The sequence below is a fragment of the Talpa occidentalis genome, unplaced genomic scaffold (assembly GCF_014898055.3).
Source record: "Talpa occidentalis isolate TD23 unplaced genomic scaffold, MPIMG_talOcc4v2.1, whole genome shotgun sequence".
Lineage (NCBI taxonomy): Eukaryota > Metazoa > Chordata > Mammalia > Eulipotyphla > Talpidae > Talpa > Talpa occidentalis.
In genome coordinates this window covers 94,133,053-94,149,366 of record NW_026555331.1, presented here as the reverse complement: position 1 = coordinate 94,149,366, position 16,314 = coordinate 94,133,053, and the positions used below count along the sequence as shown (strand labels likewise).

The 16,314-nt window shown below is 35.9% G+C and overlaps 1 protein-coding gene across 2 annotated transcripts in view; it reads left to right on the top strand.

The window, feature by feature from the left end:
* Positions 1-16,314, top strand: part of DGKB (diacylglycerol kinase beta) — an 835,840-nt gene that overhangs the window by 361,509 nt on the left and 458,017 nt on the right. For both annotated transcript variants that reach the window (XM_054692402.1, XM_054692401.1), the window contains exon 5: positions 2,722-2,862. In XM_054692402.1, coding sequence (XP_054548377.1) covers positions 2,722-2,862 — 141 coding nt within the window. The remainder of the gene's footprint in view (positions 1-2,721; positions 2,863-16,314) is intronic.

Here is a 16,314-nt window from a genome sequence, read left to right as displayed (position 1 = left end):
TCACCCTCCCGCGCTTCTGACTGTACCCAGTGCTTGTATAAATAAATAAATAAATCTTAGAAAAGAAAAGAAAAGAAAAGAAAAGAGTCTCTATGAAGACGCATTGAAGTCCCAGCATCTGTTTTCAGAAAATTAAACAGAAATATGAAGAATATAAATATTTTCAGCACATAAGAATTATGTATAATTAAGACTTAATATAATTGACATATTCGTGAAGGGGTGAGAACAGGAATAGACTTGTGTTTTTTTTTTTTTTTTAACAGTTCAACAGCTCAAAAATTAGTCAAGTCTAGATTTACATTTCTTTTGTATGAAGTAATTGTAAAAAAGGCCTTTGATATTTTATCTTTTTCTTTGATAACCCCTATAAGTTATTACAAAAAAGTATACATTTTACCTCTCAAGTTTGGCTCTGACAGGACTTCAGGAACCTGGTTCTTCAATGTGTTGTCATATATATCCACATTTTTTAAAAATGAATTTAAAGTTATTTTAAATTTAAAACTGACATACTTAATGCAGGATACAGCTTTTAGTTGACAACATGTCATAAAAAAGGCACGTTTTTATTTCTTTCAAACAAAAAGAATTTTAGTAGTTATATGTTTCTTTTAAAAGGTTAGGTTAATAATTATATATATGTATATGCTCATTTTCAACCTATCATCATATACAGAAAAGGCAAGCAGACAATTATGTGAGCTCAATTATTTATATTCACTGTTATGAAAGCCTGTAACAAATGACCATCTATCTTGGTTTTATAAGTACAAACAGAGGATTCTAAAGTTTCCTAAATAAGTGAAAATATATAATACATTTGGTGTTCTTTGTTGCAACATGATTTTGTTTCAATCCTTCCAATTTCCTTCTTTGTTTTATATAAAAGAGTTAAATCAAGCTGATTAAATCATTTCAGAACCGTAAAGGAAAACATAGGAGAGAGGATTAGCTCATCAGGCAGTATGAGTTAGGTCATAGTTTATCCAACCATGATTCAAGTGCTGTGTTCTCGTTGTCTGGAAGTTATGGTGATGTCAAGGGCCAGCGCCAAAATGTCTTTTATCCAAAGTTGGATCTGCTTATCCCTGCAGCCGGCTGAGCTTTAGTTTGTTTGATTCAGTACTTTTTTTATTTTAAGCCCATGATTGTCTTCAATTCTATACCTTCTTTCGTTTATAGTGATAACTATATTAGCTTATACTAGGTGTACAGTGATACTGTTAAGGAGAAATATCAGTTTATGTTATATGTCATTTTCAGTCACTATAAACAGAAGTAGAATTAATGTGAAGCATAGAAATATATTTTAAAAACTTTAATTTCGTAAAGAAAATAAGGATGTTAAGTAGTGTTTTAAACTATAAATTATGATCTTAGTGGGCATTAAATTCAATTTAGAGGGGCTTTGAAAGAATTTTTAGACTAAGATAATAAAAATAGACTAACATAGAAGGGAAAATATTCAGGCACTTATGAAACTTGCTAATGTTGTCTATATGCCAGATTATATTGCAAATTATTCGTTTTACTATTGGTCTTGAATCAACATAATCTGTAAATCACTGGTGTATAGTAAAGATGATTGGTTTGCTTGCTATACAACTCTGGGAAACTCATTGCTCTCTTTCTCTTCTCCAAAATAGTGTTAATAAAATCTACCTTGTAGGAGTAATCTGAAAACCGAGTCCCTATCATGACTCCGTCACATATTAGACATTCAATATATGGTGCCTTTTACTAGCAGTGACAATCTTGTGACCTTTGAAAAGCATCAAATTATATGCCTGGGTATCTGGAGATGGCAAGAGGAGATGGCAGGTATTCAACTCACGTTAGGCATCAAAAAAAAAATAGACTAGAGCAGAGATGTGTTCAGATAGAGCTGGGCAAAGACGTGACAGCCTAGAAGAACTGTATTTGTTTGGGGTTACTCTGCATTCAAGGTAATCCCAGGAGATTAGGAATCCAGCCTGTCAGCCATCCTGCACAAATGACTCTCATGTTACCAAATGTACTTCACATGATCTTTGGGATTCACTTTCAGATCTTGTCGGGTATAAATGATCTGGCTTCAGAGGCTTCTCTGTAAAATGGAAGTAAAATTTTATTATGAATGAGTTTCTTAATCATCATCAGCTGAATCATCTGTAGTCATCAGCTGTTGTGAACAGCATTCAAGTTCTCTACCCTTGTCTTGGAATAAACTCACTGAAGGATTTCAGCAATAAATGAAGAACATATTAAAACCAAACTACTGTCATGCATCCTTACTTCTCTAAATGCGTACCTTATTTTTGATCCAGATGTTTGTTTATATACTCTCTTGTTCATGGATTTATTCCTTGATGGCAGAAAGGAAGTCTTACTCATGGTTTTGGCAAATATGTGACATATGTACATGGTTTTGTGAATAAATGTTTCTTGATTATCCCACATAAGTCATATTGTGATAGACTCAGATTTCTTCTTCATTTTTTTGGGGGGACAGTCAGAACAGAACCAGGTCCTGAATCTTAAAGAACTCTCCATTATTTACAAGTTATGGAATAAATCTGACTCTGGATTTACAGCGCATTTGGTTATGCTGTGCCTGACAAATATATTGCTGTCTACATGCTCTATTTGTTATTACTCCATATTTTTTTCTTGCTGTCATTTTATGTTTAAGAGTACCATTAATATTTGTAAGAATATAAAGAAAAGTATGTTTTCTAGGTCTGAAGATGAATAAAGGTACCCTCAACTCTCCCCGTACTTCTCCTGCAAATACAAGTTCCCCAGAAGTGATCCATCTGAAGGACATTGTCTGCTACCTGTCTCTCCTTGAAAGAGGAAGACCTGAGGATAAGCTTGAGTGTATGTATTTCTTCATTTAGTTTATTTATCATGGTTGGGATTAGGGGAAGAGAATGGATATTGATGGGTTGAATGAAAATTGTATATATTCTGGTTGTTTAAATTATTGTTAAGTAGAGAGACCTTGGTTAATAATAAAACAAATCTCCAGTTGACAATCAGATAATAAAGGCTATTAAGAATTTATTGATTTTCAGGATATTTATACATTTATTACAAAGTATTTCTTGAGCATATTTGTATGTCAAATGACGTTTTAAATGTCCCTCAATTCAGTAATAAAACAATATTGGAAAGTATCCTTTGAGATGTTTTGGGAAAAAAAAAAGAACATATATTTATAGCATGTGAAGAGACTTTTTTATTAGTCAGCAGGAGGGTTCAATATACACCTACAACCTGAGCTTTCTTCTTTGGAAATCTTTCTTGAAACCATCAGCACCGTCGCTTTTCTTTGCCAGGTGCAGATAATTTATCAAACGACATACATGAGATTGTCATTTATAAGATTTGACGCTGGCTATTATAAAAAAAATAAACAATAGCTCTGTTCCATTCTTCTACAGTGTAGCAGGTATTTGAAATAAGATTTCTAACTAGTTGAAAGGAAATTATTGTTCTCTTTTTACAATATAGTGACTGAGCTCCCTCTGGTGGCAAACTGTACTCACTGCAGTGTAAAAATAAAAATATTTACTAAGCGTGATAATTTAATAATCTATTTTGTCTCCAAGATCCTTGCTAAGTATAGAGGTGGTGACTTGTTTGATAATCTTGGTTTTATTGATTATTATTAAAGTTAATAAAATATTGCTATTGCAAAGGTATAAATCATACATTTGATTATTCTAATGCAAATAGACTTGTGATGTCTTAGAATTATGAATAGGACCATGTTTAGTTAAATTTTATAGTAACTTGATAATATTTCTCTTATTAATAAAGAATTTAACATAATTTTTAGACTATTCTTGCTTAAGTTATGAATAAGTCTTTTTAAAAAATCATTCTTTACATATTTATTATTCCTAAATGTTGCCCATTTGCATTCAATATTTATTTGTATTCTTGAGAACTTAGAGAAATAGCCCTTATTCCAAAGCAAATATTAATGTTCTATGACTTTCTCTGAAGTGACGCCAGAGAGAAAGTTTGCTCAGGTGTTATCAGAATCATTTTGGGGATGATTTTTCTTCATCTTGCTTTCCCTAACCCAACCATATGTCCTTTCCAAGAACTTTTCCTGTCCTGAGATCCTCTTATTAGAAAGTATTTATTCATCTGTTCCTAGAGACCCTTAGAAAGTGTATGTATGTGTGTGTGTATTAGATTTTTAGAGTGATTTCATTTTTATCTCTCCTTGGTATCAGTTACCAGTCATCCGTGTTCCTGGATGGGAACATTAAACCTGGGCTGATTTGCTGCCTTCACATTAAGGCAGTTGTGATACTTTATGGACAGTCATTTAAGTTCGCCCCATTTTAGTCTGTTTGCTTTTCTTATCCTGTGACTTTACCGCCATTTAACTCAGTCCTCCACTTCAGTTTCCATACCCTAAGCCTACTAATTTCCCAAGATTGCTCTTACTCTAATATTTAAAACCCTCATATTCTATTCCACCCAAGCCCATATTGATGTAACTTCTCTCTGTCCTGCTTTTAATTTAAATATAGCATAGCACAATACATAAAAGCCTGGACTCCTGACTTCACTAATTGAATCTGAGTGACTTGGGTACAGTAACTAACTAACTAACTAACTAACTAACTAACTAACTAACTAACTAACTAAATGACTGACTTAATGAATAACTTCAGGCCCTAGTTTCCCCAGCTATACAATTTGGATCATAATAATGTCTATCTCAGATGATGGTTAAAGGGGTTAAATGAAGTGATACTTGCTAAGAAAATCTTTGCATTTAATATTACACTTATTGTTAAATGAAATAAAAATAAGTTTGGAATTCTAACCCTTTAACTCTTCATTTTCTGCTGAATTTATCTGCAACTCCATCCCTTTGAATATAGACTGACTCCATAATCCAACATGTCAGCCATTCTTTCACACCTAGTTTCAGTCACCCAATTCATACACTGAGATGGTAGAGATTTAGTGAAAGAAAAAGGTAATTTCATGGATTATAACTTTAAACAAAACCTCAGTTGGATGTCAGTACCTGAATTGTTCTCTGATCATCAGCATCTTTCAGTTAAAAGTTAATACAGATGCATAAAAGTTAATCCAGATGCATCATTTCATCCAGCACCTACCTGTTTTGTCATCGTGCTCAGTAGCAGTGAATTCTTGCAACTTTCTCTCATATTTCTAAAAAATGCCACCATCTATACCTATTACAATTCTTCCTGCTCTTTCTTCTTACTCAGTCTGACTACATCTCTTTGATACTCCTTAATGAATTATACATAAAATTAAGTCCTTGATCAAGCATCCATAAACTGACCTAACTTGACAGTTTGACCCCCACCTAGTTGGCCAGTCTTGCATTGGCTCTGACCTGTACACATGTGCACAAATAGCATCCCAGTCATGCAAATCTATTTTTCAATTACCTGACAAGGCCTGAAACTGTCCTTCTTCATGACTTTGCACATGTACCGTGTGCTAGCTGAGGGTGGTCTTTCTCAGTGTTTTTGGATCCAGTCCAGGCTATACTTGACGACTAACTCATAATATGAATCCTCTTGCCGTCTCCTAGCACAATTAATTTTGTTCTCCCTCCTTATGCTTTGCACTGGGTATCACTTCCCTCCCTCGTGCCCACCACTGTGTGAGTGTATTTGAATAGATAGGACGCTCCATCAAAGATTGTTAGATGGACTGTATTGAAGTCAATGTTATGAATAATATGATAATTAGTAATAATAAATTTGTATAGTGACTTTAAAATACATGGTATTCAGGGCCTCCCCAGTGGCGCAGCAGTTGAACGCTGGGTTGTGAAGCTGCCCGCAGCCTCAGCAGTGCCAGTTCGATCCCCGGCCGCCTAGCGAGGGTCCCACTTGGCGCGCAGACCTCTCCTGCTGCCCACTGCTCCCCTCAGCAGTGTACTTCATCATTCTGCCTGGTCTACTCTCCGCTCTGGCTTTGGTGAAATCTCTCACCCTCCCGTGCCTCTGACTGTACCCAGTGTCTGTATAAATAAATAAATAAACCTTTAAAAAAAAACAAAAACATGGTATTCACATTTGGGTTAGTGTATATAAATTATTAATGATTCAATTAGAATAAATTTTAAGTTAGCTTTCATTTACTGAAAATGTATCACTAAAGGGAAATCCATAGGAAGATAACCAGAAGATAGATAATCTACATGCAGATAATGAAGGCAAACTTGTATGTTCAAGTTACTACTTATATATATTAATATTAAACCCACTGAAATTTAGCATTAAAGAGGCCCTAAAAATCATGCCCTGAATCTTCTGATTGCATCAATGAGAAACAAATGCACAGGAACTGGCTATAAATAATACCAGCAGCTTATCTCTATATAAAAAACATGATTTATTACTTACTATAGATATGTTGTTTTTACTTTGAAAAATCCTTTCTTTATTTTTATTGTTGTGACCCTTGCAGATAAAAAAGGAGATGGTATTCCTCCATTAAGTTAGATGGTAAAAATTCTAAACAGTTATTTTTTTTGAAACCTCTCTGCCTTTAATGTTATTAGCTAGGTTTTGAAATACATGTAATAGTAAAAAAGTTTTAATTTAAAAATTTGTGTTTCAATGCCATTTAAAAATACACATTATAATGTTTAATAAAAATTCTACATTAATATTTTCATATTAATTTCACATTATGCAAAGTATAAAATATCAGGTATATATAGTAGGATATTCAATGTGAAAATAGATTAAAAAAACTTGAGATACTTTTGGAAGAAAAATTATAGATATAAAGAATTACCCTTATATTGCATAATATGCCTTTGCTCTGATCTTTTAACCAAATTCATGCGTGGGCATGAATAATAGTTTCTATATCAAGTGAAAGTGCATGAACATAAAAATAGAATAAAGTAAGTTAAACTAGCTTAAAACTTTGTAACAGGTATTCATCTTGGGAAACTATCATGTTGACAGCATAATTTAAATATTGGGCTTAAATTATTTTTGCATCTAAAAATCTACATACTTTTACTGACTTTAAAATAAGATACATTTTTCCAGTGATTCACTGGACCTTGGTGCCAAACTTCGCTTTCAAATTGTTAGAAAAAAGTTTTATTGTAATATTTGAATATAAGTGTTACTTTTATCAATAATATTCAAATATCATTTTCAGAGTGAAAGGATCTATGAAGGCTTACCAAGTTAAAGAACTTTTCTATGGAGTTAATCTTTACCTCTTTCCTCTTATTTAATTATTTTTTATGCCTGCATTACTAATTCCCAAATCCTCCACCATAAATTCTGGTTTAGAAATTTGTGATCTTTATTTGTTCTTTAATTTCTGCACTGATAGTTACCTTCTCCTTTTTAAAAACTTGCTCAGTCTTTCTGGAACCATATTTTTGAATGTTGAAATGCCAAGACAAAACTCTGTATTTTTATTTTTTCTTTATTTTTCTATTTTCCAACTTTCCTTTTATGACTTGCATTTAACATCTGGGATATTTCCTACATCCGGGACTATTTTTTCACTTTCTGTCAGACTGTTAATTCACAGAGAATTCATGTTGTTTTTATTTGATCCCTATATGTTCCTATGCTTATTTCATGGACAAAAACTTTCCTCTTGAATTGATAAGGCTACATACACACACACCCTCCACGCTTTGTTAGTTTCTTCCAAATTACTTACTTTTGAAGGGACTGCTTGGTCTGAAGTGTGACTCATTGACACAAGGACAGGGACTTACACTCTCAGTATCAGTAAACAGATTTCTGTATAATTACCTTGTCTTTGACCAGGACTTTTACAGAATTTTTGAGAACCCTAAACTCTGAATCCTTGTGGTTTGCCTTAAAGAGTGCAAAGACTCAGAATTCTGCAAGGATAGAAAGCTGGCACATCCTCAGATGCAGGGTGTAAAAGCTAGTATTTAAGTGTTTAACTTCTTTCAGTGAAGATTATCAATTAATTTTCCAACTCTCCACCCTGCCTGTACTCCTCCATCTCCCCTCTTCATTACCAGCTCTCAAGTTTGTATTTCTCAGGTCTCCAAGTTTCTCAACTATGGGTACATTTGTTTTCCAGCCTCTAAAATATTGCTGTTCTGTTCTCCCACATGTGTGCTGTGGATTTGTACCTACTTCATGACTTATATTCCTGTAGTGACAATAGAAAACCAAGATAAATACGTCAATACTTAATGTTTCACTAGACCACAATTTTACACTTTTTATAATTTTATTGAGGCAATGGATGAGGATGTCATTCAATATTTGTTTTTTTCCATCTGATTTATTCCACTTAGCATTGGCTTATATTGTTGTTGGTATTCTGGAAGGATAGGATCCTCCCTTCAGGTGTAGTTATTGTACTGCATCTGCCACTAAATTACCCATAGTCCAACATGCTTCCTCCCCAGTTTGTTTTTACCCCACCCTCCTCCTCCTCTGGATGCCTCAGTTCTATAGTTAACTTGCAAGGGTTAGTTTTTAAACTTGTCTTCATCTGTCCTTTTGTCTGGTTTCTCTATATTCTGCATATTCTCTACATTCTGCAAAAATACCCCATATTTTTCTTTTGTTTTCTCTATATTCTACATAAACAAAATAATCCAATATTTGTCTTTCTCCTCTGACTTATTTCACTTAGCATAATCCCTTCCATCTCCATCTATGATGCCACAAATGGCATGAATTTATCTTTTTTGATTGTTAGTCTGATAGTTTTGATTGATAGTCTGATTGTTAGTCTGATAGTTTTGATTGATAGTCTTTGCTTGTTCCTTTTCATCCATTCCTTTATTTTTTTTTTGGGGGGGAAGACATTTTTCTTTTTCCTTTTCTCTTTTTTTATTGTGCTAGCATTGGTTTACAGCACTGTAGCTGATTCGGAGGTATAAGTTCACACCCCTGCAGGTATGTTACCACACCTATCACCAAGGCATTCATAGTCCTCCACCAGGAACCCCCTCCTTCCTTTGCTCCCCTCTTCTACCCTCCCTCTCTGGTAACCTCAATTCTACCTTCATATTTCTGGGTTATTTTTTGTTTGTTTGGCTTTGTCTCTTCCTTTGCTTTCTTTCTCTGTATTCCACACATGAGTGATGTCATTCAGTATTTGTTTTTCTCCATCTGATTTATTCCACTTAGCATAAATTCCCTCCAGTTCTATGCTGGAGCAAATGGCAAAATCTCATTTCTTTTTAAAACTGAGAACTATTCTACTAGTATATACCACATCTTCTTTATACCACGTATGTACCACATCCATTCATCTATTTTTGGGCACTTAAATTGCATTTATAAATTGATTATTGTAAATTGTGCTGCAGGGAACATAGATGTTCAAATACCTCTTTGAACTAGTGTATGTGTATTGTTTGGATAGATACCTAGGGGTGGAATTGCTGGATCTTATTATGGTAGCTCCATTTTTAATTTTTTAAGAAAACTCCATGCTGTTTTCCATAGAACCTGGATCAGTCTGTTATTTTTTTTTTAATGTGTTTGGCTCATTTTTATTATTTTCTTAATAAAATTGTATTCATCTGCTATTTGTTTATAAAACTTTTTGGGGAGTACAGCTGCACACCTCAACATGTGTACATGCTTCACTCAACTGAGAAACAGAAGCTAGGCAGTATAGAAGAAAATTCTTGAATTCCAGAGTCTTTGTAATAGGTGGTCTCTAATTTAAATTTATATTTTCTTTTTGGCTGATAATATTAAGACTCTATTTTGATTAACCATTCATAAATCTGCCCTTTATGAAGTATCTACTCTTTGAGCTTCCTTCTTAATTGGGTTGTTTGTCATTTTATTACTGAATTGGAGCACTTGCCTATATGTTCTATATAAAAGTCCTTTTCAGATATATGTGTTCTGAAGTGTTTTTTTTTTTTTTCATGTCTGTAGCTGGCATATATTTTTTTAATCTTTCCAAAATTTTTTGGGGATGAGAAGTTCTAATGTTGAAAGAGTTCAATTTACCTGTTTTTTTAAATTTGTCATTGATTCATGCTTTTTGTGCTTTCTCTAGGTAGTTATGTTTTACCTTTAGATTGTGCAGATGTTTTCTGTATTTTCCTTCTAGAAGCTTAAAAGTTAAGTTTCAATGTTAAACAGCTTAGTTTAAAAAAGAAGTTAAAGTTTAATTTTATGTTAAAATTCATTTTGACCTAATGTTTTAGTTTGGTATACATGTTTATGGCCAGAAAGGCCCAACCTGCTAAGTCCTTTATTAGAGTAGCATATACGTCTGCTCAAGAGTAAAACAGTTATTTAAAGAAGGTTCATTTTCTGAATTATAATAGTTCTTGATGCTGGAACAAGTGTCCTAGATACATGCTGCAAAACACTCCAGAGGGTTCCAGAGAGAATGGTGGGGATAGAGATAACAGAAGGCTGAGTCAGGATAAATCACAAAGAAGTAACACATCTTGGGTTACTAGTTGTTAGGCAATTTTTTTTTTTTTAAGATTTATTTATTTATTTATACAAGCATTGGGACACTCACCCGCGGCTAGGGATCGAACCAGCGCTGCAGAGGCTACCGGCAGCTTCACAGTCCAGCGCTCAACCCCTGAGCCACCAGGGGAGGCCCTAGGCAATAACTTCTTAAGATTCGACTTTCATTACTTAAAATAGGAAAAAAAAATACATTAAATAAGTGGCTTCATAGATTATGAAAAATCCTTCTGTTTGTTTAAATAAACGTATCCATCACGCATTCTCAAGACTTAAGAAAGGCTAGTTCCAGAACTTGTACCTTTGCTTATGCAAATCCTTAACAACAGGGAGTGAAGCACACTCTAGGTGTCACGGGGTAATTTCATTATTTACATATATTTGTTAAAGAGGTGTGTTTGCACAAAAAACTATTTTTTTTTTGTTTCCTTTTGGAACAAGGGTAATTCATTGCTTCTGATGCAGAACCGCCATGAAAGCCAGTGGGTGAACTGGCGCCTGGCACTGGGTCCTGCCACAGGCCTCTCGTCCTCTGCTGGGCTCCGCGAGAGGCCTGCAAGACCCGGATATTTAGCGAACAGTTCTGCGATCATGCGTCCTCTCAGCATAGCCAATGGCCAGAGTCCTCCATATAGGCGAAATACTTATCTTTTATGCAGGGGACTCCCAACCCTGCCAATGCCACAGCCACGATGCCTGGACCTTCTGGAACTTTCTAGGTGGCCTGGATACTTAGTGTCATATTAATAACCCACAGGGGCCTAGGCCTATTGCCCTGAGACCCTCCCACCGTCGGTCTCTAGGGCCTGCGCAGACCCAACCCCAGCCGGGCGCTGCGCAGCAGTGAGGCAGGACTGCCTGCATGAGCGTCCTTGACTTGGCACCTCAGCCCTTCTCTGGCCCACGGAAGGCCCTGGTTCCATGGCTGCACCAGTATTATCAGGTGCTCGCTCTGTGCTCTGTGTCCTGACCGGGATTATGCCTGACTCGGGCTTCCCAACGTGCTCAAAGGTACTATAAAAAATATTGATATCCTTATGTTGTTCCCTCTTCTTTTTTAAAAAAAAGTATTGGTCGGACTATAAACAGAATTATTCTCTATTGTTATCCTATTTGTCTGTCCTTTAGCTAGTATTTCACTACCTGACCACTCTTGACTTTTAGCAGCACTTGACTAGGTGATGTAAGTCCTCTAGATTTGTTCTCCTTTTTCGGAATTGTTTGAGTTTATGTGAATGCACTTTTTTATTTCAATATAAATTTTAGAATCATCATGTCTCAAAGCTCCTGGGACTTTAATTGGTTTGACATCTGTTATATAAAGCACTTTTTTTTTTTTTTTAAAGATTTATTTATTTATTTATACAAGCACTGGGTACAGTCAGAAGCACGGGAGGGTGAGAGAATTCACCAGAGCCAGAGCAGGGAGGAGAACAGGCCGACTGACGAAATACACTTCTGAAGGGAGCAGTGGGCGCGGCAGGAGAGGTCTGCGAGCCATGTGGGACCCTCGCCAGCGGCCTGGGATCAAACCAGCGCTGCAGAGGCAGCTGGCAACTTCGCAACCCAGTGCTCAACCGCTGCGCCACGGGGGAGGCCCTAAAGCACTTTGTTTTTTACTCATTTCAAGGCTTCTAATTTATTTTTAAATTTTATAAATTTTATTGATGTAACTGGTTTGTAATACTTTATCTGACTCACAGACTTTGAATCAGACATTGAACCTATTTAAATGTCTGTTACCAACTGACAGCCACCATCAAGGCACCCATAGGTTAATTTTGAGAGGCACCATAGTTTCTTTGAGACACGCTAGTTTTTTTTATTCATATTTTATTTTATATAATTCTTATATCATTTTTTCATTTTTGCACAATGTATGCATTATCATTTTGGTTATATTCCCCATACAATTGCACCTCTCCCTTATTTTGACCCTAGTCCTTCCTCTCCTCTTCCCTCCCCCTACCCCCGTAGTGGAGACACCCTAGGTTTTTTGAGACCCCTTTCCCCTTTGTTCTCCCACCTGACCCTCCTCCACTGGTATCCTTACTTTTATAGTTAGATTTCTAGGGTTTTTTTTTTTTTCAAGATATATTTTTATTTACACAAGAACTGGGGTACAGGTCAGAGGCGCAGGAGTGTGAGAGGATTCACCAGAGACAGAGTGGGGAGCAGAATAGGCAGACTGACTGAAATACACTGCTGAGGGGAGCAACGGGTGGGCAGGAGAGGTTCTGCCACACCATGTGGGCTGCTCCCTGGCCGCTGGGAATCGAATCCATGCTGAAGAGGCTGCGGACAGCTTCACTGGGTGGAGCTCAACTCCCTGCGCCACCAGGGAGGCCCTGCTAGGGTTTGTTTTGATTTGATTTTGTTTGATTGAAACCATCCAGTATGTCTTTCTCCTTCTGGCTTCTTTCACTTAGCATCATCCACTCCAGTTTCATCTATGTTGTAGCAAATCAGTAACAGTAGTATTCCTTTGTAGGTGTGTTTATACCACATCTTCTTAATCCACTGATCTATCTTTGGCCATTTAGGTTATCTCCATAAATTGGCTATTGTAAACAACCCTGTAATGAACATAGGAGTACCTATATTCCTTTGAATTAGTGTTTTTTACATACGTCTGGTAGATAACTAGAACTGGAATTGTTGAACCATGTGGTAGATTTCCTTTTTTTTTTTAAAGATTTATTTTTATTTTTATTTTTTTGAAGATTTATTTATTTATTTATACAATCACTGGGTCCAGTCAGAAGCACGGGAGGGTGAGAGAATTCACCAGAGCCAGAGCAGGGAACAGAACAGGCAGAAGGACCGAAGTACACTGCTGAGGGGAACAGTGGGCGGCAGGAGAGGTCTGCGTGCCATGTGGGACCCTCGACCGGCGGCTGGGGATTGAACCGGTGCTGCAGAGGCTGCGGGGATCTTCGCAACCCAGCGCTCAACCCCTGTGCCAACGGGGAGACCCAGATCTACTTTCATTATTGTGAGAAAACGCCATACTATTTTGCATGTGAAACCGTCTACATCCCCACCAACAGTGTGTGAGTTTCCATTTTCTCCACATCCTGACCAATATTTGTTGATTCTGATCTTTTTCATATAGGCCATTCTCAAAGGAAGAAGTTGGTATCTTACTGTGGTTTTGATTTGTTTTTTCCAATGATAAGTAATGTACATTTTTCATGGGCCTCTTGGCCATCTGTATGTATCTTTGGAGAAGAGTCTGTTTAGTTCTTCTGACCATGCTTTGATTGGGTTCTTTGTTTCCTTTTGTTGAATTATATTAGTTCTTTGTAGATGCTGAATATTAGCCCCTTGTCAGATATATGTTGTACAAATATTTTCTTTCATTCAATAGGGTGCCTTTCCTTTTGCTATGTAGAAGCTTTTCAGTTTGATGTATTCCCATTTGTTTATTTCTGCTTTTGTTTTCCTTGCCTTTGAATTTCAGTCCCCAAACACATCATTGAAGCCAGTGTCATGGAGTTATTTAACTGTTTTATTATTTGTATTTATGGCTTCAAGTCTTATATCCAAGTATTTAATTCATTTTGAGCTAATTTTTATGAGTTGTGTGAGAGAAGAGTCTAGTTAGATACTTTCACAAGTGGCTTCCAGTTTTCCTAGCACTAATTATTGAAGAGACTTTCCTTTCTCCTATGTAGTAGCTCCTTTGCAGTAGATTAACTGTCCATGTAAAGTTTGGGTTCATTTCTGGGCTCTCAATTCAGTTCCATTGGTCTCTGTGTATCTTTATTCTAATACCATACTGTTTTTAATTATTTTAAGTTTGTAGTACAGTTCTAAGTCTCAAAGCAAACTTCATATTTAAGAGTGAACTGTCGAAAGTGGTCCCACTGACAATGAGAAAAAGACAACAATGACCAGTATCTTAAACTAAATTTAACTTTGTGTTGGATTCACCCAAGTCAATAGGCAAGAAAAATATGTGTAATTTACGAGGGTAGGAAGAAAAGAAATGAAAAGTATTGTTTGTACACTAAGTGAATAGTTTACATTAAAAAATCCAGCATAATCTCTTGATAAAGTATTGGAATTAGAATGGTTTCAACAAGGGTTCTGGATATATGGTAATATATATATATATATATATATATATATATATATTTCTTTGTAACTCAAACAAATAATAACACTTGCAGTTAAAATTACTATTTGTCGGGTCTCCCCAGTGGCACAGCAGGTTGAGTGCCGCACTGTGAAGTTGTCTGCAGCCTCAGTAGCACAGGTTCAATTCCAGGCCAGCCAGGGAGAAACACACATGGCGCAGCAGACCTTTCCTGCTTCCGCTGCTCCCCTCAGCAGTATCTTCCATCTGTCTGCCTGTTCTGCTCCCCACTCTGTCTCTGGTGAATTCTCTCACCCTCCTGTGCCTCTGACTGTACCCCAGTTCTGTATAAATAAATAAATCTTTAAAAAAATACTATTTGTCATATTGGAATTATTAAATAAACACTTAGTAGTAAATCTTTAGTAAATATTTGAAATTCCTCTATCTAGAACACTATGAAACATTATTGAGAGAAATTGAGGCTCTAAAGAAAGAGTGCATCATATAGCTACTTTTTTAAATATTCAGCATTGTAAGTCTCTCTTCAAATAGATGTGTAACTCCAGTGCAATCTCAATTGAAATGTGGCATGTTTTGGGGGGAATGGTGTGGAACACATTTTTTTAAATGTTTTATGTAAATGCAAAGACCTAGGCAATTTTAAATTCAAACAAAGTTACATGTTCTTTCTCCGTATTGGAGATTTTGTGAATAGTGTCATCCAGGCAGACTATTAGCCTGGTGGTTTTGGTCCCAAAGCAAATGTTCTACAAAAGGAAGAAGTTGCCTCACAGCTATGACATATCTGCAGAAACTAGTGCCTTAATTTAGCTTCACTTTATTTAATATAAGGAAAGTATAAACCCACTCTGATTCAAGGGGTAGGCTATAAACCCCTAACTATGATGGAAAAAGTGTCAAGATCAAAGTGTAGAAAAACATGTGGGAGTCTAGTTATTTTTGCATCACCTTTGAAAATAAAATTTATCAAGTACAGAAAAGAGATTATAATGAATCTCACCTTAACTATACCCAAAACTTAACTCCAATATTAATATTTATAGGAAACACAAAAGAAGATGGTCCTTGTGATTTGGTGAGAGCTAAATATTATATAAGACATAAAGAATTATACCAGAAAGGATAAGTTTGATGAATTAGACTTCTATTAAAAGTGTGAACTTTGGTTTATCAAGATTATGCTAAGTCACAATATAGAGTAGGTGGTTGTGTTTGCATCTATCATCTAAAAAGGGCCTAAATATAAAACAGACAAATAAAACTTTTACAAATCATTAAAAATTAGACAAATGAATCTATGAAAAATTGGCTAGAGATTTGGATAACAGTAAAGGATAGTTAGTTGGCTAAAAAATACATGAAAATTCCAGCAAGCAGGGACAAGTAGAATCATTGGAGGAGACAGAGAACTAGATTTGGAGGCTGCAACTCCAGGAGTGATGACCAAATTAAGTACTAAATTGGATTGGAGAATATAGCTATTACTACTCCTCTGTGCACAGAGAGATCACCTCACAGGATCATCTCCTCTGACATATCCAGGACTCTAATTTCTCCCTCTCCCATTACTCCACTGAGGCACTGCCTCCCATCTCCAGAATCTGGGCAGCTCCTTTTCCCCTTGGGTCACTGGCATCTAGTGGATCATCAGGGGTTGTGCCACTGAAGAGTAGAGCCTGGGTCACTGTGGAGTCTACCTTCAAGTCAGGCTAGTGTCTGACTTGAATAAAATAAAGT